We start from the raw sequence: 23,116 nt of genomic DNA, 5'->3' as shown, positions 1-23,116 counted from the left end.
GCTGGGCCAGAATCTACTGGAGACCGGTTTTTATTCCATCACAGAGAGAATGGCAATGGCTAATGGGTTCTTTTTTGCGGTGAAATTCATTCACAAAATGCAGGAAACGCCAGATGAACATTTCTGGTTTTATTGAAATGATGAGAACATTGTATAAAAATAATAACAATACGTTTTATTTATATGGCACCTTTCTAGACACTCAGAGGCGCCTCACATAAACAAAGTGCATTAATAAATAAAAGCATGGGAAACAACAGTTGACAACTGAAACAACAATAAGTTGACAACTAAAACAACAGTTAAAATGTCACATACTGAATGCCCGGTGAAAAGATTTTGAGATGTTTTGAGAGGAAGTGAGTCCATATTTTGTAGATCAGAGTTGCGGGAAATGAAACGAAATCTTGGAGCAACCAGCCGAAGAGAGGTGAAGGATCTGAGGGAGCGAGTAGGAGTAGCAGTAGTCAGGAGTTCTGAGAGACACAGAGATACAGGGGCAAGGTTGTGGAGAGCTTTGAAGGTTGGAATGAGGATTTTGTAGGTAATCCGGTAAGGCACTGGTAGCTAGTGAAGCTGCTGTAAGACAGGTGTATAATGCCGAATGAAATGGGGTTTGTGTTCTTGTTCGAGTAGCTGAGTTTTGGACCAGTTGGAGCTTGCTGATGTTTTTTTGAGGTTGTCCAGAGGAAGGTTTAAGTAGTTGATGGATATCCTCAACTTTAGATATAAAACATGTTGCTGGGGTGTTACAGAAATCTGAGAAGTACCTGTGAGGGGGGAATTAGTTTGGGCATGATGTTGTTTTTGAGAGAAGGGAAAAGAGGGCTCTTGTGTTTCCTTCAGAGGAATTAAATAAACCAGAGAAATCAGTGACTTTTGCTTTGGAGATACAATCATTGTAGTTGATGAATATGGCTAAAGTATATTTACTTATGAACAGTAAGACCAGTTTTCTATGTAATCTTTCCAGTTGTCGTCCTTTGGCTTTAAAGTGTGTGCGATTGGAGGTGAACCAGGGTGTAGAAACGGGACATATGGTATTGTGCATTTAAAAGGAAAGTGAGCACTGCTAGCTCTGTGGAGAAAGTGTTTGTGTTAGCCTGGGGGCGGTGCCGGCAGCGCAGAACCTTCCTGGAAGGGGCGGTTTCTCATCTATCTACGTCAATTTGTGAGAATCCACTCGTTTTCATGGATTGGGAGCGGGTGGTGCTCACAGAGCAGGTTTTTGGAGGAAAAGTCAGAAATGTGTGAATGGATCAAAATACCACTTTGGGGCTGTTTTCATTAGGAATAAACGGCACAAGATGAAATGGAATAAAAACATTTCTCCAATATTCATCTGCATTTAAATTTGTTTAAATCAGGTTTTACAAACAGGTATTTGACGTAGCTTTTAACTTTTTTGCTTTTACTATTTTGTGTCGCTACATACCATATTTTCCGGACTATAAGTTGCTCCGGAGTATAAGTCGCACCAGCCCAAAAATCCATTACAAAATTGAAAAAAACACAGATAAGTCGCACTGTCGCATTTTGACGGGAAATTTATTTGACAAAATCTGAGACCAAGAACTAATAACTTTCACAACCTCATATGACACAATCATAGCAGACTGTTTATCTCATAATTTCACAGTAATTCTTTCTCATACTTATTTATTTATTCTTTTCATGAAGCATCATTGGCCAACTAATGCTCTGTTTTCATCCTATATTTGTAGAAACAGTTGTCATTTTTATTGCATTTCTGAATCTATGAAATCATTGGAAAATAGAATATTATGTTGTTAGCCTTCAAGATATTAATGTAAAAAAAGGTTTGCTGATTCTCTGAGTCACTTAACATACTCTTAACACTTAACATACCTCATACATCAAATTGACCCAGGAACATCATCTCTGTTCCTCACAAATGAACATAACAGGAGGGTTAACAATGTATTTATTTCAATTTATTTCTAATATAAGTTGCTGCGGAGTGCCAAACTATGAAAAAAAGGGCGACTTATAGTCCGGAAAATACGGTAACTTTTCAAAAGTGAAGCCCTTTAGGTGCAGCCTTTTGTTCAGTTGGAGTGCAATGTAAAGCATTTTATATAAAACAGCTGAATTAAGTTGAGAAAAAAACATTTCTTCAATATTTTAAACTGAACATTTTGTAAAGGTTACAGCAATAACAGGGTAAAAAGGACTATTGAACAAAGGGATGAATAAAAAACTGAGCTTCAAATGTGGATTGAGTGAAAGTGTCTTCATCCTCTGAAACCTTTAGGCTCCCTGACGTGCTGATCCAGAGTCTGGGAACTGGTCTCTGCTTATTCTAGATTCAACCCTTGAAGCAGGTCTGAGAAAGTCCACGAGCATTCAAAGGCAAAATGATTATTAAGATGGAGAAAGGTTTGAAAGATCCTTAACTGAGATCTGAGAAACACGAGAAGACGATGCAGTGATTCCAAAGTGCTTTCTGATGCCCCTCTATCCTGATTTCAGGTCATTTAACTAAAAATTGGTGCTATACAAAAGAATACCTGAGATTTTGCAGAAACATTTTGGTTCAGAGGAAGTGTTGGTTTAAACCCAAACACTTGGGTTTTCTTTTTTAAGGAGCGTCTACTTATTTTAGGTTACGTAAAAAGGAAGATAATCTTTAGAGTGAAGTTTGTGTTAAAGTTTTAATCATGCAGGAAAAGAGACTACTGAAGTCCAACACAAAGCTTTGAAGAGAAGGAATGTGTCCCTTTCAAACCCTTGTGATCTTCTGCAGGAGAAACAGTCCGGCCACTGGAGGGCATCAAAGTGCTGGACCTGACCAGGTGAGAATGGGGTTGATGAGTCTCCTCATCTCTGCTGGAGCATGAAGGCTCACGTATCTGATCTGTCCACAGGGTTCTGGCTGGTCCATTTGCTACCATGATCCTGGGAGACCTGGGGGCGGAGGTCATTAAGGTGGAGAGACCAGGTCAGTTCAGGGCTCTGTTCGGCCTGGCAACAAGGAAAAGGTTGTGGGGAATGATAGGATTTAACCAACTCGTTGTTCAGGTGTGGGCGATGATACCAGAGCATGGGGTCCTCCTTTTGTGGGCTCAGAGAGCGTCTACTTCCTGAGTATCAACAGAAACAAGAAGGTGAGCATCAAAAGTTCATGGACCATGGAGACAATGAAGGATGAATGCTCAGATCATGGACAGTCAGATTTTGAGAAACTTAGATATAAAAAACTACCTGTTTAAGAGCAAGATGGACACTGAAAACAGCAGATAATTTCATAAAAGAACATGACTGAGAAGGAATCGCAGGAGGTAGCATCATCATTGTAGTTGAGTACATTTGATCCAGGTTTAGCTAGTGTGATTGGCCTGTTAATTAAGTGAAGTGCTTCATCCTTCATTTATTGGTGGATGTTAAAGGGCCTATGTTATTCAAAATCTACTTTTTGAGCTTTTAAGTGTATTATAATGTTCATTCCTCACTACACACAACCTCAAAGCAGTATGTTGACCCATTCAGGCATTTCTGAGTATTCGTCCAAAACCCTGCTCTATGAGCACCAGCCCCTTCCAATCCCCAAACACAAGCGGGTTCTGAGATTGTAACGTAGATAAGTTAGGAGCAGCTCCTTCCCTCCAGGAAGAGTCAGCACAGCCCCCAGGCTGACACATACACCCACTTTCTCCACTGAGCAAGCGGCCATCGGCAAAACACTTTCATTTCAAATACACACCATCTCTTTGCAAAAGTTTGGATGTTGTTTGTTTTTTTGGCTGAAACACAGAGACGCTGCAGAGGCCGACTCATTAAATGAGCGGCACCCACAAGGAGAGAAAGGCGGAGCCTCAGAGATTGAGTTTGCGAAAATACATTTTCAGAATTACCCATAACAGGTTTGTGTTTGATATATGTACAAAGATACACATTTGAATTCACTTACTTATAGATGAATGAGAATGCTACGATGCTGAGAGAGCGGCGTTCATGCTCGCTGTGGGACAGGGTTCCTGTCAGAGATGTGTGAGTGCTGAAGAAGCTGTGAGCCATGGTGACCTCAGGATGAACTGTGATCTTTCAGAGTCTTGCTGTGGACCTGAAGAACCCTCGAGGAGCACAGGTGGTGCGGGAGGTACGTCAGACTCACAAGCATCAACACAAACCGGCTCTCTGCATAGGCTCCAGGCTCTGGCCCCGGGAGGAGTCGTAGGTTGGAGATCAGCTTGGGGTTTGTGCAGGAACTCGGTCTACCCCTTTAACGTCAAATCATTTTCACTGTGGTGTCACGCTGTAACTCGATGTGGCTCCATAAAAGTCAGACGTCATCCTGTTATGATAAGCATCAGGGCTATAAACTTCATTGGGTTACCATGGTAACACTTTCTGATTAAACAGAAAGTGAGTAAAAATGAGTATGATTGTGCTGCCAACAGAACATTCTAGACTAGAGTCTGGTTTAAAGTGGAAGAAATTGCTAAAACATCCAAGTCATTTGCTTGATGCCAGAATGTTTGAACCAGTTGAAAAAAAACAACAATAAAAACTTTAAGGCAAAACACTGGATCTGAACAGGAAGTGCTTCCAAGGTAAAAACCCACTCCAATGAAAATGGTTTCTGATGATGAAGGACATATATAAAGAAAATTAAGATTGGAATTCTTTATTTAAACAGTGATTGGTCAGGAGTAAACAAAAATTCTGTTTGAAATAGCTATCTATTCTGATGCATCCACTGTCAGACAAATAGATCCCTGAACATCTTTGTTTTCCTCGTCTGAACGGGAATCTGGATCTAAACTGTACGGCTGGATTGCTCCAATATTGCTCATTATTTTTGTTGCACTGCTAATGCTAGGTTGGGGGTGTGAGGGGCTGTAAACGTGGGACAGAGTTTAAACAGATGGATGATGGGATATCAGCGGAGGCTTACTTCTGCGCCAGCAGTCCCACCCTCAACTCAGAGGTGAATTTCTAATGAACTCCTGCCGCTCTGCAGAAAATATGTCCTAGAAAAAGACATAGTGATAAATGAAAAACACTAGGAACACTTGATCAGAGTGGGACTTTAAATGCTGGAGGTCAAACTAGATAAAGGAGGGGAAAAAAACTGTTATTAAACTTGAATAAACAGATTAACAAAGGCTACAATAGCTGCTAAAACGGCTTCAATAAAACCAGAATGAACCGAATTATTGTTATAGAAGTTCTGAGAAAGAAATCACACAGACAAAAAAGCCATGAAAACGAAAGAGTCGGAGTCAACAAACATGAAACTGCTGAATAGTTGAAAAAGCTTAAAATGAACACAACTGAGAGCAGGCAGGAATGTTTTCATGCAGGAGTGGTTGACGGAGTGGTTACAGGAGTTTAAGAAAGCTGAAGAACAACAAGAAGAAGGGTTTCTCTGTGTCTTTAAAGCTGAATTCCTTTAGTTTGATTTTAAAAAAAGCTGAATAAAAAAGTATTAAATGAGGAGAACTCATAGTCTTCTTCCTTCATCCACGTCTCTTTGTGCTGATTGGGTCGTGTGTTGTGTGTTAGCTTGCAGGAATGTGTGATGTCCTGGTGGAAAACTACCTTCCAGGGAAGCTCCAGGAGATGGGTTTGGGATTCGATCAGCTGGGCGAGGTCAACCCTCAGCTCATCTACTGCTCCATATCAGGTACGCTCTCACCTGCTGGCCTGTGTCTGTCCCAGATTTTGTTATCGTCCTCATCCTCTCCTTAGGGTTCAGCTCTGCCTCTGAACCACCAGAGGTCGCCAGAGTCCACTAAAAACCAGCTGAGCTCTCTTTTCCTCCATGCAGACTGCTTTATGGGGGTCCTGTTGAGGCATGGTCAGCAGGAGGGAGCTCTCAGTCAGCAGCATTTCACAGCGGGGCTTCTGATCTGCTCTAAAGGGCTTCTTTATGAGCTCTAAACTTTTCTGCAGATCAGCAGCCTTAGCTCATCTTAGTTTTTGTGTTTCTGTGGACACCTGAAGGCATAGCTGTGATAGGGCCCCAAACTTCTATGTTTGATCTGCAACATACTTAGAGCTGAACAAAAATCCTCTTTCTGCAGGGGGCGCTGTTACATGCCAGCACTCCACTGCTGAGAGCTTTCATGAGCTTTTTAGAGGAGGAGATCACGCACGCGTCTGATATTCAACATCTGTGCCATCATGAGAAAAATCTCCACCATTGGAGTAACTAACGTCTGCCTGTCTGCTACAACAGAAGATTCCTGCTGGAGTTCATCTTTTCTGATGGTACTCCTCTATCAACTTCTATCAAACCACTTGAAGTCTTTATGCAGCTTCTTGGATTTAGTCTGAGTATGTCTTCACTGGTCTTCACTGGAAGACATGTTTAATTTTTAGAATATCTCTGAATTGTAACAACAAGACTCCTGAACTTTGTAGATCTGCTGGTTTTTATATTGGTAGGTTAACAAAACCTCACTAAGAACATTTGTGTAAATTTGTATAATTTCTTGTAAAATGGACTTACAACACTTGATATAAAATGGTAAAAGGCGTATACTTATATAGCGCTTTTCTACCTACAAGCCCAAAGCTCTTTACAGTCACAGACCCATTCACCCAGTCACACACACATTCACACACTGGTGGCGGCTCCGCTGCCAAACACTGGCGCCAACCTCCCATCAGAGGCAAGGTGGGGTTCAGTGTCTTGCCCAAGGACACTTTGACTCATGGGCGCGCAAGGCGGGAATTGAACCTGCAATAATACGATCATGGCTCGACCGCCGTACCGCTGTACCACGGCCGCCCCAAAATCAGCTGACCAAACAGTTAGCATTAATGATAAAAATAGAAAATACAATATAAGCGATAAACTAATCTCCTGAAATGATTTCTAATTAATGTCTATTATCATGGTAACAGCATAACATTCAGGCCTAAAAAAGATTTAACTAATTAGAGAAAAATAACTCTTAGACGGTTCTATCAACACAAACTGTACAAAAGAATAGTCAGTCTCAAGATGTGCCTTCTCATTTTTGTTTAGGTTAATTTTGTGGACAGGTAAAACACAATCATCACTTTCTACACAGAATAAAATGTCCACATTTTTCATCCCCAGAAATGAAAAGAATTACTGGCAATGGTTTTATATTAAAATGGGAACTCCAGCGGTTCTTGAAAAGAGTGCCATTGACCATTGACTGTATAAGACACATGTGTCAAACTCAAGGCCCGCGGGCCAAATGTGGCCCGCCATGTCATTTTATGTGGCCCGCGAGAGCATTGGGCAACTATACATTAGGACTTAAACACTGTCCACATAACCTAACCTGACAGAATCAAATTTAAAAGGATTTATGCTAGAATAACAAGCATGTTTTCTATGCAACTGTAATTATCACTTTAAAAAGATAGAATAAATAAATGAGTTATTTAACATTAAGGAGAAGTTACGTTTATTTTTCATTACATTTAGTTACATGTATAAGTTATATCTGGCCCTTTGAGGACAGCCGCTATACTGATGTGCCCCTCGGTTAAAATGAGTTTGACATCCCTGGCATAAGAGAACTGGAGCGAATGAGTGTGACGTCACCCATAGAAAATGCCTCATTAAATCAATTTAGTTGCCATTTTTTCACGATACAGATACCGCCATGTTGGAACTAGTAAGCAGTGATTGGTCTCAGTCATTCGGAGTCATTGTTTCTATGGCAACCACTGTCACCAATTAGGCGTGAGCTTGTTGGAAGTCCCCTACCACTGGAAAGCGGGCTCTGGTAAATCTGTAAATCAAATGTTCGGCTTGAGACAACACATTTTTATTGAGGAATCTGATTGGTAAGTTTATAACTTGAATAATAAGCACTACAGAAAAACTATCATAAAAAAAAATTAACATGTTAAAAAGGTATCAGAGTAAGAACGGTTATTCTGGCCAATAGAATGACTGAGTACCAGCTGTTTATGTCTCTATAGAAGTCTGGGGGATTTTGGCTTCTTGGAACCAGGGGATACTTCCTGTTTGGAACACCAGGGAGGGCGGGTCTCTCAGTCTAGCCCTCGTATACAGTCAAAGTGCAGAACCAAACCTTTTTTTTTATAGTTTACCCACCCAAAAAAAAAAAAATCCTCAAAAAAAGATAAAAAAAAAACGTATTTAAGCTGTTCTGGGTGCACCTGATTTTTCTCTAATTTACCTGTTTTGGAAACTTTAGAAACAATTTTGATAAAAAAAGCGTGTATTGGGGTCACTCAGTCCAGTTCTTATATAGTCAGTGATGCCGACAGAGTTGGTTAATGTCAACCATATTGGTAAAATGTTAACAGACCTTGCAACATTAAAGAAATGTTCTCATAAGTGTTTCTATTCTATTCTATTTTGCTGTGTTAGCCTCCGTTCGTGTGGATCTTCAGATGTGGTTTTCTGTGCTCTTAAACTGTTCCTGTGACAAGTCCTGAAACAATCAGAGGCTTTCCAATGAAGCCCACAACCCCACACATGGCTGATAACTCATTATGGGATGTTGTTTACCCTGCATTCTCAGATTATGTCCCACTTTATCACCCGAACGTGTAACCAAACAGCTCTAAAGCTACAAACACCTGTCAGATATTATGAATGGGCGAGTGGATTTAATGGCCGGCTGCGGGCCGCAGAAGCCGCAGAGATGCCAGAGAGGTCTTTCATCTGATCTGAAAAGTGAGATGGACAGGTGGCATCTGTTTGGGTTTGGTTCTTTGTGGATGTTTCAGTGTCGGTGAACTGGAAAAAACTGAGCAGCGTGACGTTGGAGCGGATGCACTGGCGGCTGCTTATCACTGAACACTCATTTGTTTTGCTCTGCAGGAACATAAACTGCAAAACTTTGACTGCTCTGAGCTCAAGTCAGCAGAAACAGACTTTCATTTATGTTGCTTTTTTTCTCAGCATGTTCATCAAACACAATGGGAGAAGCAGCAAAGCTCCCATCCCACTAAAACAAAATGGCCACCAACACACGGTGGCAGAATGGGATAACATTTTGACTGTTATGTTACCTTAGATACCCTTAAGCATTAATGTTTCCATGTTTTCATCATTGGTTTGATCATCAACCAATATGGAGCCTTTTCCAATAGCCAGAATGATGAAAACCCTAAAACAAAAAGGAGCGTCGTCAGCAGTACCATCTTTATTATCTCACACACCTTCATTGCCTGTCTGACTTTTTTTTGATTGATTATCCTGTTCATAAATCTCTGTGGCTCCAACAGGACTCTTCAAAATAAAAGCCAAATTCTTCTGTAAGAGTGTTCTAGTCTGCTGGATAAAGGAAGAATCAGAACCAGATTGAAGAAATCTTCCTTTTGTCACCTTTTGTTTGTCTGACCTTCGTCGTCCGATGAACATGTATGTTTGTTTGGGGGATGAGGAGTGCAATAGCTGGTAAAGGTGTGAGGCTAAGTGGGGGGCCGTGGGTCTCTTATCTTTTTAAAAGCATTTTTGGAAAGCCTTGTTGTTGATGCGAGTGAGCTGAGAGCCGAGTGCAGCCAGGAAATCACTCTGGTTGTTTAGTCGCAGCGGCAGACTCAACACGGAGCTGGAATGTAGATTTCTTGGAAGAGCGCCGTTTGAGTCCCTGCTGTGTTTCCTTTCAGGTCAGAGCGCCACAGAGGTGCTTACCCGTGTGTGTGTGTGTGTGTGTGTGTGTGTTCAGGTTACGGACAGACCGGTCCCCAGGCTCAGAGTCCGGGCTACGACTCCATCGCCTCAGCGGTGTCCGGGATGATGCACATCACGGGGCCAGAGGTCAGCCTCTTCTCTGCTGTTCTCCTAAATCATCCTGATGCTTTCAGTCCGGCGGGTTTCTGTCAGATCTCCAGGGACCTCCATTCTCTTTGAACAAAAGAGCTGCGGCACCCTGGAAACTTGTTTCCATTCAAAATACAACCAAATGTTTATGATTAAAAAATGTTAAACGTATCACAAGATTCTTACTGCAGAGTTAGACTTTACATTTTTGAAATTGTTATCACCTCGTAGTAAGTAAATATTCATAGATAATGAGAAAGAGGACCTACATTTTCCACCAGTAAATAGATTATAATCCATTTTAATTACTGCAATCAATGACCATAAAGGCTCAGAGGGATTATTCTGACAATGGAGTGACATTGTGCCAGTAGATGCCCAGTAAGCAGCAGCAGTAAATGCCTTAAAATTCATTTTAATAATGTTTTTTAAATCTCCTTATGCCTATGGATGAAAATCAGGTTTCTTCCTGTCTTTCTCTAGTGATGTGCAGAAATCCTCCCTAACAAAACAAAACCTTACTCTGGTGTTTCTCCCCCGAGCAGAGCCTCAAACTCACATTCTAACATTTTGAAGAGGTTTTTTATACGCTTTTCCTCATCGGCTAACTAAAGATTCCCTATGAATGAAATCCGAAAACACGAGATCTGAGTTTATGCTATGTTCAATGCAGATATCTACAGTCATACAACGTGGTCACCAAAAGTAAGAACACCAAGTTGTGTCTTGTAGTTGTAATGAGAGTCTTTCACCTGGGAACAGCGTGGCACTTTCAAAACTTCCCTCAAACTGACATTTACCTGATTCCTGAACAAAAGAACTGATCTCTTCCATCCTGAACCTCATTTTTCTTTCTCCCGCTTCCTCCAAGAAGTCTGCAAAATTCAAAAATAAAACAAGTTTATTTGGATTTACAAAAATGTAATTTCTGAATTGATTGCCATTTTGTTTATTAGAGCTCATATCATATTCAAAAGTCTGATCAGCTGCTGTTTCTTCTGGAAATGCTCTAACAGGACGGGGAGCCGGTGCGTCCAGGTGTCGCCATGACAGACCTGGCAACGGGGCTGTACGCTCACGGAGCCATCATGGCCGCCCTTCTGCAGCTACAAAAGACGGGTAGAGGAGGTCACATCGACTGCAACCTGCTGTCCTCACAGGTACAAAGCCTGATCAGCCTGATGTTGCACACTTCACAGGTGTGTCTGTGTGTCACTTTAATCTCTGCACTACTAAAATAGTCATATTTCTGTGACGAAGAGGTTGTTTGACATGCTCGCTGTTTTAAAGCCCAGACCAACTTTGTCTCATTTGCGAGCAACTTTGATCTGGGACACAAAAAATATAGAAATGAATAATAATCTAAAAAATCAAAGCTGCATCGGAAATGGAAAAAAAGGGGTGGAGCTGAAGCGCAAGCATGCTTTTATCTTATTTATGTGGTCTGTTTCACACAAAGGTAAATGGAGACTTGATTTTGTCACATAACAAGTGGTTACGTGGTGAATTGGATCAATGTCCTTAAGCTAGTCTAAGTATGTAAACAACAATTAATCACTTGAATGTATGTATGGAGCTGAGGAAGCATCACTAAACAATATAAGGAAAGTTTTATAGTTTTAAACCCAAGAAACGTTCCCAGACTCGCTAGAACCTTCTGGAGATTAGATATTGATGATCACAGCAAAAACTGAAAAGTTAAAGAAGTTTTTGAACACATCTGTTCACAAAACGTTTAATATTTTTATATTTATATATATTTTATATATATAACGTTTAATATTTTGGTATAACTGTAGTCCTGCCGAACCTTAATCTTTACTTTCCAAACTTTGATTCATTCAGGTGGAAACAGCGGAGACGCTTTGATGTGAAGTTTAGTGTGAGGTTAAAGCTCTTTGACTCCATCAGACAGGACTCTGGACAGCAGCTGATCCATTTTGTTTATTAACTTGAAAACCAGTTTTTACTTCTGAGGAATTAATTAATTCTTCATCTTTATTATGTCGATCTCTGATTTTTGCACATCAGAGACAATCAGTGAACTAAAGGAATTTAATTAACTGAAACATTTAAAGTTGCTTTTTATTGGGAAAGGGTTAAAGTGTGGTGAACAGAAAAGAACAGAAAAACCTCATATTGGTTTACTCATGTTCTCTTTTTAAGCATTAGTCTCCCCACTTCCTGTTTTATTGATTCCCACAGCAAAGAGTTTTAAACAAAAGTTTTTTTTTTATCAGACTAAACTTAGTTAAAAGAGAAACATGTTTTTTGAAAATGTATGGTAACAATCATAAAAGCCGGAACAGTTTCAGGATTCTCCCAGCGTGTTGGCACTGTGGTGTCCTGTCAGTGTCGTTGGGCTCTTCTTTTCTTCTGGGGTGAGATCAGAACAGGTTGGGTTTGGCTTTGGACAGAGCAGCAGAAATTCTGAGCAGCAATTCTCAAGCTTTGGATGCTGCCTGTGTGTTCCTCTTCACAGCCGGTTTAGTGTCTGTGATCAGGTCCACCTAAGGCAGTTGTTCCCAAAATTGTTCCTGTCACAAACACAGCAAAGTCAAAAGGGTTTTGACTCCATTCTTCTGTGTTTGCGTGTAGTTTAGCAAGGATTTCATCTGTCTTAGCTGCCAGGCCTGTCATCAGAGTGCTCTTGTTTGTAAGTCAGAGTCAAGACTCTCTGGATTTGATGTTGTTTTCTTTTTTCCAGTTGTATAAGTTTTGTTTTCTGGATGAAGATGAAGATATATATTATATTGACTGTCTTTTTTGACGGTTTTCCAGTTGGCTCTTTAGGGTATCTACAGTTAAATGAGTCTGTCTGATTCTTTGGTTCATAAGCTTGGGGGAGGCTCTCTGCATAACATTCTTTGTCTTTTGTCCCTTCACAGCTTTTTGTAAGCTCTTGGGGATCGTGTTGGTCTGCCTGGACGTCGTGGTAGACCTGAAGTGGTTCTTGTTGTCACCCACTTTTTTAACAGTTTTCCTCCTGTTCATGGAACTTTCCCAAAACTAGAAGAAGCATCTCTAGATTGTCATTAATCCAGGTTGAGTAAAATCAGCTGGACTTGGTTTATCATTTTTATTAAAGATCTTTCTTCTGTCTTCCAAGTAGTTTTCTCAATTCTCAAATGTTAAATCAAGTTTTATTTAATAATTTGTTTAGCATTGCTGAAACTTCACAAGCTTTGATGCATAACATTTTTAAAAACCCTTTTATTTTGACATGTTCAAGATCAAAGAACTTTTTACATTTATTTTCTTCTGTTTGTGTTCAAATATTGTGTTGTCAGTGAGATAAACTGCAGATGGAATTTGAAGAAGACACATAAGAAGCTTTTTTTTGTACAGATGTGTACTTTAAATAGACAGTTCTGCGTTCCTGCAGCGCTCACGGTCAGCTCATAAATGATGTTGCTAAGCTGAAAGTCAGATCTCATGCAGATCAGTGGGGTGATTTTGACAATGAACATATACGAGTGTGTGTGTGTTTGCTGCTATGTAAAGGGAAAAACAATAATTTACAGAGAAAAACCTGCAGGAATTCAAACAAACCGCTGATTTATCCTGAGAATTTAAAAACATCCCAGTCAGGTTGTGCTGCTGATGTGACAGTGTTGATTTTAGAAAGTTGTTTTATGCGTTTCCTGTTTTCGTGTTTTTGTGCTGAAGGTGAACCTCATAGACCTCCATAGTTCAGGCCACCTGTTTCCTGCAGCTCATACGAAGCTCAAACTCTTCCTCAGTCTGTCACTGATGAAGATGCCTCACTGCTGCAGAGGAGAAGAAGATGCATGCAATGTAGACAAATCAAAAAACAGGAGATCAGAGATTATCTGTGAATGATAAATGAAGAGAGATGGATGACAGAAGACAGGTGGAGGTTAGAGAGAAAGGTTTGGCAGTTTTATCACATGCTAGAAGGTTCAGTGTGATGGACAGAAAAGGCTTTAGCAGCCTACAGGAGAACAGAAAGAAAAATAAAGAACATAAAAGTGAAGTAATGAAAAAATACATCAATGGAATAGTGGAGCCTGCGAGGTTTGATAACCATAAGTAGATCTGACTACTAGACCTGATTTGGGTTCCACATCTTTAAATCTTTATTAAACTTGCAGCCATTGCTGTAGAGTCTGTTCTATATTAAGCTGGTGTCCAGTTTAAAACTGGAGGGATGTGGCCAGTTTTTTCTGGTTTTGGTTAAAACTCAGGGAGCAACGATCTGAGCCGCAGCATTGTAACTAACTAACATTGGATGTCTACACAGTTTTCTGTCTTTTTTTGACTAATGTAAATCTGGACACAAGATCTCTGAATCTCACGTTTGTGTTCTGATTTGTGTCCTTTTAAAGACCCACTCCAATAAAAATTGTGTTTTTGGTAATTTTAACATGTTCTTGCAGCGTTTTTCTGATGAAGGTAATAGGAGGGTCTAAGTTAAAGTCCCATTATCTGCTTGAAAGTTGTTCTCCGCATTTGACCAATCCCCTGGGGGAGCGGTGAGCTGCAGACACAGCCGCCTTCGGGAACCATTTGGTGTGGTGGTTTAACCCCCAATCCAACCCCTTAATGCTGAGTGTCAAGCAGGGAGGTATTGTCCCATTTTTAGTCTTTGGTATGACTCGGCCTGGATTTGAACTAACAATTTCCAGCCACAGGGTGGACACTGTACCACAAGGCCACTGAGCTGGTTTAAACAGGGCCAGTTTAGTTTAGTTTAGCAATAAGCTATTGCATTCTATGACTTTATGTTCTTTATGATTCATGCTTATTATCCAATTACCGGTATGAAGCCCAATGAGACGACTATTGTTGTACTATTGAGCTATATAAACCAAATTGAATTGAATATTTAAAGAAAATGAAGCCTAAAATTGCACTTCCAAGTATTTCTTTATTCAAATTCAAAAGGTTGCTCTGCACCAACGGTCCCACCCACAACTCAGAAGTGAATTTGAGCTACTGCTGCTCTGCAGAAACTATGTCCTTTTGATTTTGGCTAAAAAGAATATAATCAGAATCCCAGTAAAATCCCTGTGAACACTTTTAAAATAGATCAAAAGTTGATCAGAGTGGGACTTGAATATCAGAACTGAAAGGCAAGTCTGAATTTAATATGACATGAAGATTTTTGACTAGACGTCAGTAAACAAAAGCTTCACTCTTTTCCTCAATTTTCACAAAACGGGCTTTTATTTTTGTAATTGTTGAACTGAGGAAAGTTGAACTGCATCCCGGAGTTTAGCTAATGCAAGATAACAAATGTATACAACCACAAAGCTTTGCATAAATTAACATTTAACGTAATCAACTTTTGTTGGTCTGAATGTGTTTTACTTTGTTTCCTTGTTCAAATCAAAATGGTGCAACATAAAAAAAGTATAAATAGATTATTTAGTTTGCCAGTTCTTTGTAGTGAGTATGAATTTTCAACCATACCACAACTGTCAAACATACATCATGGGGTCATAGCTCTACATATCAAGTTACCAAACATCCATTCATCAAAGTGGACGTGCATTCCAAGGGTTTTCTGCATGCAATGCTGCCAAGATGGCAGAGAAAGAGTACAATTTAGAGATTAACTTTGAATCAAATCAGCTACTGTTGCACACCTTTCCCTCTTTCATTATACATTTTTCAGGAACTTTGCTCTGTTCATACTATTGTATCAACAAACAAATCACTGACTAAATATTTTGTCTTAAAAGTGAATTCCTTGGCAGGTTCAGCTACCAGACAGTCTGGTGTCATTGTTAAAACTTATTTACAGCTGCCCTTAAGCGTTAAAATGAGCTGTCTGCGGGCAAAAAATGGGCAAACCTGTACGAGGCACACAGGTGACCCACACGAAATATCAATAATTATAATAATAAACTCTATTTATAAAGCACTCAAATTGCCCATACAGACCCGCAGTGCTGTACAATGAACATGTAAATAATCAGACCCAAATAGATTAAAAGTGTACAAAGAAATTGTACATTGTTAAAACAAAATATATCACAAAAATTAAATAAAAGAGAATAAATTGAAATGTGGTGGGATAAAAGAAAAACAAGGAAACTTTTTACTGTGTATTAAAAGCCAAATTTATAAAGTGGGTTTTAAGGAAGGACTTTAAACGGGCAGTGATGGAGCTTCTCTGACATAAATTGGAAGAGTTTTGGAGCTTTGCTGCAAATTACGGTCCCCTCGTATAGGGAATTACAGTAATCCAGCCTGTTGTTAATGAAGGCGCGGATCACTGTTTCAAACAACGGAAAGTACAGGATAGGTTTGACGTTTGCTGGCTGCCTTAGGTTTACAACCCAGTTCATTTGTTTGTCTAGTCTCAGCTCAGAGTCTACCTTCACTCTTAAATTTGTTGCATGAGGCGTCAAATATTCATTTAAAGAACCAAGGTTAGCAGTGAGGGACCCAGACATGTCGCCAAAAACTATTACCTCTGTTTTGCTGTCATTGAGACTTAAAAAATATTGATTCATCCAGGACTCTAGACGGGTTATTCTTTTTAAGAGGCACATACAGCTGCACACAGTCATCTGCACCACCTATGCCAAGGGGGCAGAAGAGGATGCATGGTCTCCAACACTCACACAGACGGTTTGATCACTCCAGTAAGATTTCAACCACGCCAATGCCAGTTCTTTTACTCCGACCCACTGCTCCAGGCGAGAAATTAAAATTCACGATCAACAGAGTCAAAGGCGGCTGACAGGTCTAAAAGCCCTAGAACCACACAATCACCAGAATGTGTAGCTAAAACCTTTTAAAAGAACTTACTCTGTACTATGCAAAGCCTTGAACCCAGACCTCAAGGATAGTGTTCTTCCAAAAAAAGCCATTAGCTATTCTTTCAAGTACTTTAGAGATAAAAGTTAGTTTAGAGATTGGCCTAAAATTTGCTGAAATTGTAGGATCCAATGCAGTATTTTTGAGTAAAGGAGATACTACAGCTTGTTTAAAAGATTGTTGATTAAGCCCATAGAGTGAAAATATTCATGCACAATTTTTTTTGTAGGTTTTGCTGGTAAAATCCTTCTCATGGTTGGCTGTTCTGCTCTGATTGGTGGTCTGCCACATTGGATCGGGCTTGAAGCTGGTACCAGCAGAGGCTCTTTGGTTGGTTCCACATGTGGAGTCTTCACAGCCGGCTGCTGGGGTGCACTGGTTCCTGTTGTGGCTTCTCTACTGTAAACACAGAATAACGTTGGCTTCTAAACAGAGCGATGATGGACAGCACCACCCATCTGAATGTGGGGCTGCCCGCTCTATCATGCCAGAACTATAACACCCCCAACCCCTTTCTAATCACTCTGCACTTCCTCTTCACTGCCACAGCTGAAGAAAAATGGGCACGAGGAACATTTAGTCCTTCAAGTCACACTTTCTCTGAAAGGTTTTCACAGTTAAACCGGTTTGAAGTTAAACTACTTCAGAGGGTTTTTGAAGCTGCATCAGAAAATAATAACTGGGTAAATGTAAATATAAAACCTCCATTTTGTTGTCTTTCTACATATCATAATTTTCATAAAGATTCAACATGCTACAGCCCCAATTTAGCAAAAAAATAAAGTTTCATTGCAACAAATGAGAATCAGATCAGAATCATGTATTGTCGTTACAATTCTAAATTGTAACGAGATTTGTGCAGCTCAAAAACAAGCAGAGGCCATCAATTGTTCCAAAATTACAGGTCGTCACAGTGTGCAAATATTCAGTTGTGCAAAGATGCAATTAAAATGCAGGTCATAACATAAAAATAAAAGTCAGAAGTAATGTATAAAAATAAAGAGAATAAAGAGGAGTAACAAGCCAATTTCCGACAAGGGTACAGAGTCCGTGTCAATAAGTGTGGTGTCCTTATACTAACAAATGTAATTGTTTCTCTTAATCCCTGGTATATTATTTTAATCCCTCAACTTGTTATGATTTAGTATTTTAGGTTTTAAAATATTGTTTAAATGTGTAAGTGTGTTTCAATGTATGTTTAACCAACTGTGGCTGCCTCTTGGCCAGGACTCCCTTGGAAAAAGAGGTTTGCAATCTCAATGGGATCATTCTGGTTAAATAAAGGTCAATAAATAAATAATGGGTGTTGTTTAAGGTGACTGCTTGTGGGAAAAAGCTTTTCCTCAGTCTGGTAGTTTTTGTCCTGATGAACCGGTAGCATCTGCCGGAGGGCAGTAAGTTGAACAGGGGGTGGGCTGGGTGGGTGCAGTCTTTTGTGATGCTGGTCACTCTGCTGAGGCAGCATGACCAGTAGGTGTCTGTGAGGGAGGGAAGGGGGTGGCCAATGGTTCCCTGTGCTGACCTCGCAGCCCTCCAGTTTGTATTTCAGTCCACAACCCTGATTTAAAAAAAAGACACTTCCTGTGAAAACACTTGTTGAAGACTGTTTTTATACAAATTAGTTTGGCTCACTTTTCTTGGAGATCCAACTTTTGATGAATGTAAGTGTTACAGAGTCATATAACGGCAGCAGCAGGGATGCAGCATGATGACTGTCTGTCCTCTCCACTGTCTGCCAGGTGTCCTGCCTCAGCCACATTGCTTCAAACTATCTGAATGCAGGAAAGGAGGCGAAGCGCTGGGGGACGGCCCATGAGAGCATCGTCCCATACCAGGTAACTCTTCCTAAACCTGCCCTTCCTGCTCTATAACGTTCAAATGGAGGTGGAAACAACATAAAATGATGTGCAAACTTTAAAACAACTAGGCATAATGATTGAAGTGGTTTTCTGTGTAAACCCGTTAACCATGAGGTCAGTAGATCTTTTGATCTTCTCAGTTTTTTTGTATTTTTTTGTTTTTTCATATAATATAAGACAACAAAGTGGCTGAATATGTTGATAGATGGATAAAACATCCCTTTTGTTGGGGAGCTTTAAATATGAAAGAATATGTAAAGGCTGATATGTCTTTTTCCTGGAAGATCGTGCCTACCTCCTTCCAGGAAAACTACAGACACAGATTGTTTCCATGGAAACAGGTCAGCTACGATTCATAGTGCATGCACAGACAAACCATTCACATACACTAGAATTAACATCATCAAGGTTCTATATATGCAGCCCCAGGCCTAAGGTCAGGCTTTGGTTCTGTTACAGCCAAAGCTCTGTGTTTCTCTGTGACACCTGTAGGTCTGACTAGATTTGATACATTTTTAATCTTTTTCTCAGTTTTATTAAAGTGACTTGGACAGTTTCAGAGCTCAGTAAGCATATGCGCTGGTGATCCTGTTAGGGCATCGATGTCGCAGCCAGATGAGTAGCTCTGGAGATGTTCACTAGAAACAATGGCAGAGGCATGAAAGGATGCAGCAATGCCGAGCTTTGATGGTGTTGGAGATTAATGGATCCAGATATCACCGTAAACATAGGTAAAAGTACAACCAGCTGTAAGCTGGTTGTACTTTACTACCGCAAATCTGGTTTTAAAATATAATTAACATGTCTCAACAAATGTTTTTATCTCTCATCCATGCAAACAAGCCTGCTTCATCTCACGGTCTGAGTGTGTGTGTGTGTGTGTGTGTGTGGGGGGGTTCTGAATGCAGCTGCTGCCTCTGATGTAGACGTGCACATTAAATCCTGCACATGCTCAAGGGTGTGCACGTTTGTTTTTTCACACGCATCAGGATGTGAGCATTTATTCATTCACCCATACAAGGTGCAGCTTTAATCAAACCCATGCATGAGTTAATGCAAGGTTTTTCTTCACATGCACGCTAATGTGCACGTTTAGTATATCAAACACACCAAGAGATTCCGGTTTATTCACACACAGAAAAAGTGGACATTTATTTATTCACACACAAAAGAAGGTTCCCCTAAATGTATTTTTACATGAGTAGGTGCACTTTTTTCTTTTTTCCCGCGCATGAGGAAATGTAGGTTTTTTTCTTCCCATGCATGAGAGCATGCAATTTTTTTTCCCCACACCCACAGAAACGTTAACTTTTAGTTATTCACAAAAAAGTTGAATTTTATTTTTTCACGCACACAGGGTGGCGGTGCACATTTTGAAACGCAGACACGGGGATGTGCACATTTATTTATTCACACGCAAATTAACATTTATGTAGAAACACAAGGACGTGTGCTTTTTTTAATGCACATGCACAAGGATGTCCAAGTGTATTTTGTCACACAAATTACACATGAGGGCACGCACATTTGTTTTTGTCACACGCATGAGAACATGCATGTTTTTTTCTTCACACGCACTAGAGTGTGCACATATGTTTATTCACAAATGGATTCACTTTATTTATTCACTCACACGAGGATATTCACTTTTATTTATTCACATGCAATAAAAAATGCGTGCCTTCATTTATTTAACAACGTGCATGTTTATTTAGTTGCAAACACAAAGATGAGCATTTCCAGGCATTGACATAAAAAAAGATGTGCACTAATATTTGGCTTGCACAACAATTCAGCCCTCCACAGATCTCCAGTCCAAACAGCAGAATCTGTGGTTTTATTTGAGTTTTTTTCTGAGAAGAGTTTCAGCTTTTCAAGTGTCTTCATCTCCTGTAGTTGACATTTCCAGGAATAACAGAGGCGACAGGGCAGGCGAGAGAGGAGGTTGTGTGAATCAAAACTTTTGGTTGAGGGTGGGGGGGGATCCACAGATGTCAAATAGTTTAGCCTGAAGCGTAATAGCTTGGTTTCCGAGGCTGAGGGTCAACCAACGGCCAGCAGAGGGCAGACTCCTCCTCCATGAACTGACCACGTCACCTGGCCTCTCCAAGGACTGGCTGTGGTTTAACTCCCCCTTTATGGACTCCATTACCCACAATCCCCTTAGGACAGAGGAAAGCCAGGTTGTATTGGGAGCCTTGTGACCAGAGGGAGAGTGCGTGCTGGCTGAGATGTTTCCACCACTTTCATGTGGTGAGGAGGTTTTATCACAGCAATCATGAGAGAGGGAAAGAACTAAGGAGGGGAGGAAGAAACATGACTGGAGGGATGGAAAGAAGGAAAATAAAAACACAAGAGGAGGGAAAAGAGTGATTCTCTGGCCTTTTCAGCAAGGTTTCTCTGGACGACTTTAGGTTATTAAACTGAAAGCCATCATCTCGCCCCCCACCAATCCCCTTAGCCTCCCATTTAATTAGAGTAAATTTCATTTCTACCTGCTGGGAGATGTGGAACTAATGAAAACGACTCTGATCCCCACGGTCAACACTTTCAAGAGTCAGATTTCCATCTAAATGTGCTGCAGATGTTCTTCCAGCAGAGGCGTGTTGATAGTTTGATGGAGATGAGGCAGGTGATCTCCAGGCAAGACTGAATAAAAAGCTCAGAGGGGTACACAGCCCTCACAGTCTTCTGGAGGGTCCTCTGGTGTTTGCAGGTGCTTACCCATACTTTCAGTTTGTCATCTGATTCTTTGGGTTCGATCATTGTGACGATGACCATTTTATGGTGAAAACTCCCAGAGATTGAAGATAAAGTAGAGTTCCAGCTTCATACTGTAGTTTTGTCCAAAATAAATCCCAATCCAGACCTCCACTGGTTCCCATGACTGTCTTCTGTAAAGGTTGGTAAAATAAGGACACAAAGTTGTGGTTTGTGTGACGCGCAGTCCTTCTATGAATCAAATGACTGCATGACATCTGGTTGGATGGTTGGACAATAGTTTTAAACACGTGTTCACTGGTAACCATACTAAGTAATTTATTAAACTTTTTAGAGTATAAAACACTCTCATGTTTTTTTTGTTTATAATGAAAGTGTGAAGTTTAATATAGATGGTTACCTACCATCACTGTTGTAATGAACCAGGCACATTGATACCATAATTACTGTACTTTTTCATGCAATTACCTGCCAACATTACAAACATCATCTCTTAGGGAATACATTCTGATTTCAGTGGCTCTGTCACATACAGTGTCTGGTCTGTTCACACTCGTCTAAAGTTAAGGCCCCATTAGTTGTCACACACCTGGATGTGTGACATTTGTTCTCTGCATTTGACCCATCCCCAGTTGGAGTGGCAAACTGCAGACACGGCCATGTTGGAAAACCATTTTGCAGTTTAACCCCAATCCAACCCTTTAATGCTGAATATCATGCAGGGAGGCATTGGGTCTAATTTTTAAAGTCTTTGGTATGACTCAATCATGGATTTGAACTCTCAACCTTAGGGTGAACACTCTACCACAAGGCCACTGAGTTGGTCATCTGACCCACTTAGCATCACAGCTGTTTGACATGAAATGCTTCTGTGTCACATAAAGTACACTAAAACAGATTTAGCTTTATGTAAATAACCCATCTTAATCAAGCAAGAGTTCAGAGTTCAGTATCTTTCCTAAAAACTAAACACCTTTGTGCAATAGAAATATTTTTCCTTTGAAATCTATGCAGCCAGGTCAACGCTGGCAACTGTAAACCACTCCATTTCCCGATCTGCATGAATCCGTAATGATGCTCTCTCTGAAAAAATGTTTTGTGCGGCAGAAGATGCTGTGTTGTTGTATTAACATGAACCGATTTGTTCCTACATCCCTCACTGATGCTGAATGTAATCGTTTCCTGGTTTGGAAGGTACATGGTCTAAAAAAAAGAAATCTAAGACAACAAATCCTGGATGATCCTTGTGATCTTCTATCTGTGCTGACCTCCCATTCTCTTACAATTGTTCCAGCAGCTGATTTATTCACACCAAGCTGCTTACCTATTGCAGATATAGAGTTTCCCAGCTTGATGCAGGTCTGCAATTTTGTTTCTGGTGTCCTTTGACAACTCTTTTGAAGTGTGGCTGTTTTGGAGTGTCCATGTATGTGGCCAAATACCTATTTACTGATAAATTTACTAATAATTTAATTAAAAATCAGACGAAAATATTATTTTTTGTATTATTTTCCTCCATTCTGACTCTCATAGTTGAAGTGTAGCTGTGATGTTCGTTACAGGCCTCTCTCATCTTTTCAAGTGGGAGAACTGGCACAATTAGTGGTTTACTAAACACTTTTTTTGCTAAACTGTATTCTGTTGTGTTTATTGCTGCTCCTCCATCTTGTTGATGTTAAGTCGGTCCATTATTCAATGGCTTTATATTCCCACTCAGATCATCTTTTGATGTATTTTAAAAGCGTTCCCAGTGTTCCCAGTTGTGGGAGGGACTCTTGGCACAGAGTTGAACTTGGATGATGTGTCAGAAATAGTTTCAAGAACTTCTTGTTTTTATTTATTTGTTTTTATTTTATCGGGCAATTATTTATTTTTATTGGTTAGCGCTCTTGCCTCACAGCAAGAAGGCCCCCGGTTCAAGTCCCGGCTGGGGGACCTGAAAAACATAAATGGGGACCAGATCAGATGTGGCCGAGGGGCCAGGCCAAACGCA

The 23,116-nt window shown here is 40.3% G+C and overlaps 1 protein-coding gene across 3 annotated transcripts in view; it reads left to right on the top strand.

Moving 5' to 3' along the window:
- sugct (succinyl-CoA:glutarate-CoA transferase) overlaps nucleotides 1–23,116 on the top strand; it is a 101,845-nt gene that overhangs the window by 16,373 nt on the left and 62,356 nt on the right. For 2 of the 3 annotated variants that reach the window (XM_004080827.4, XM_078938275.1), the window contains exons 2-9: nucleotides 2,768–2,816; nucleotides 2,889–2,962; nucleotides 3,043–3,128; nucleotides 4,070–4,120; nucleotides 5,530–5,650; nucleotides 9,657–9,748; nucleotides 10,768–10,911; nucleotides 18,283–18,378. In XM_004080827.4, the coding sequence (XP_004080875.1) occupies nucleotides 2,768–2,816; nucleotides 2,889–2,962; nucleotides 3,043–3,128; nucleotides 4,070–4,120; nucleotides 5,530–5,650; nucleotides 9,657–9,748; nucleotides 10,768–10,911; nucleotides 18,283–18,378 (713 nt within the window). Of the gene's footprint in view, nucleotides 1–2,765; nucleotides 2,817–2,888; nucleotides 2,963–3,042; nucleotides 3,129–4,069; nucleotides 4,121–5,529; nucleotides 5,651–9,656; nucleotides 9,749–10,767; nucleotides 10,912–18,282; nucleotides 18,379–23,116 lie in introns of all 3 variants that reach the window. The other variant, XM_020712467.3, reaches the window with a different exon arrangement.

The sequence above is a fragment of the Oryzias latipes genome, chromosome 20, assembly GCF_053564925.1.
Source record: "Oryzias latipes strain Hd-rR chromosome 20, Olatipes_Hd-rR_3.1".
NCBI classification, from domain to species: Eukaryota; Metazoa; Chordata; class Actinopteri; order Beloniformes; family Adrianichthyidae; genus Oryzias; species Oryzias latipes.
Note: the sequence above shows the minus strand (reverse complement) of the source record. Positions and strands in the feature narration are given on the sequence as shown.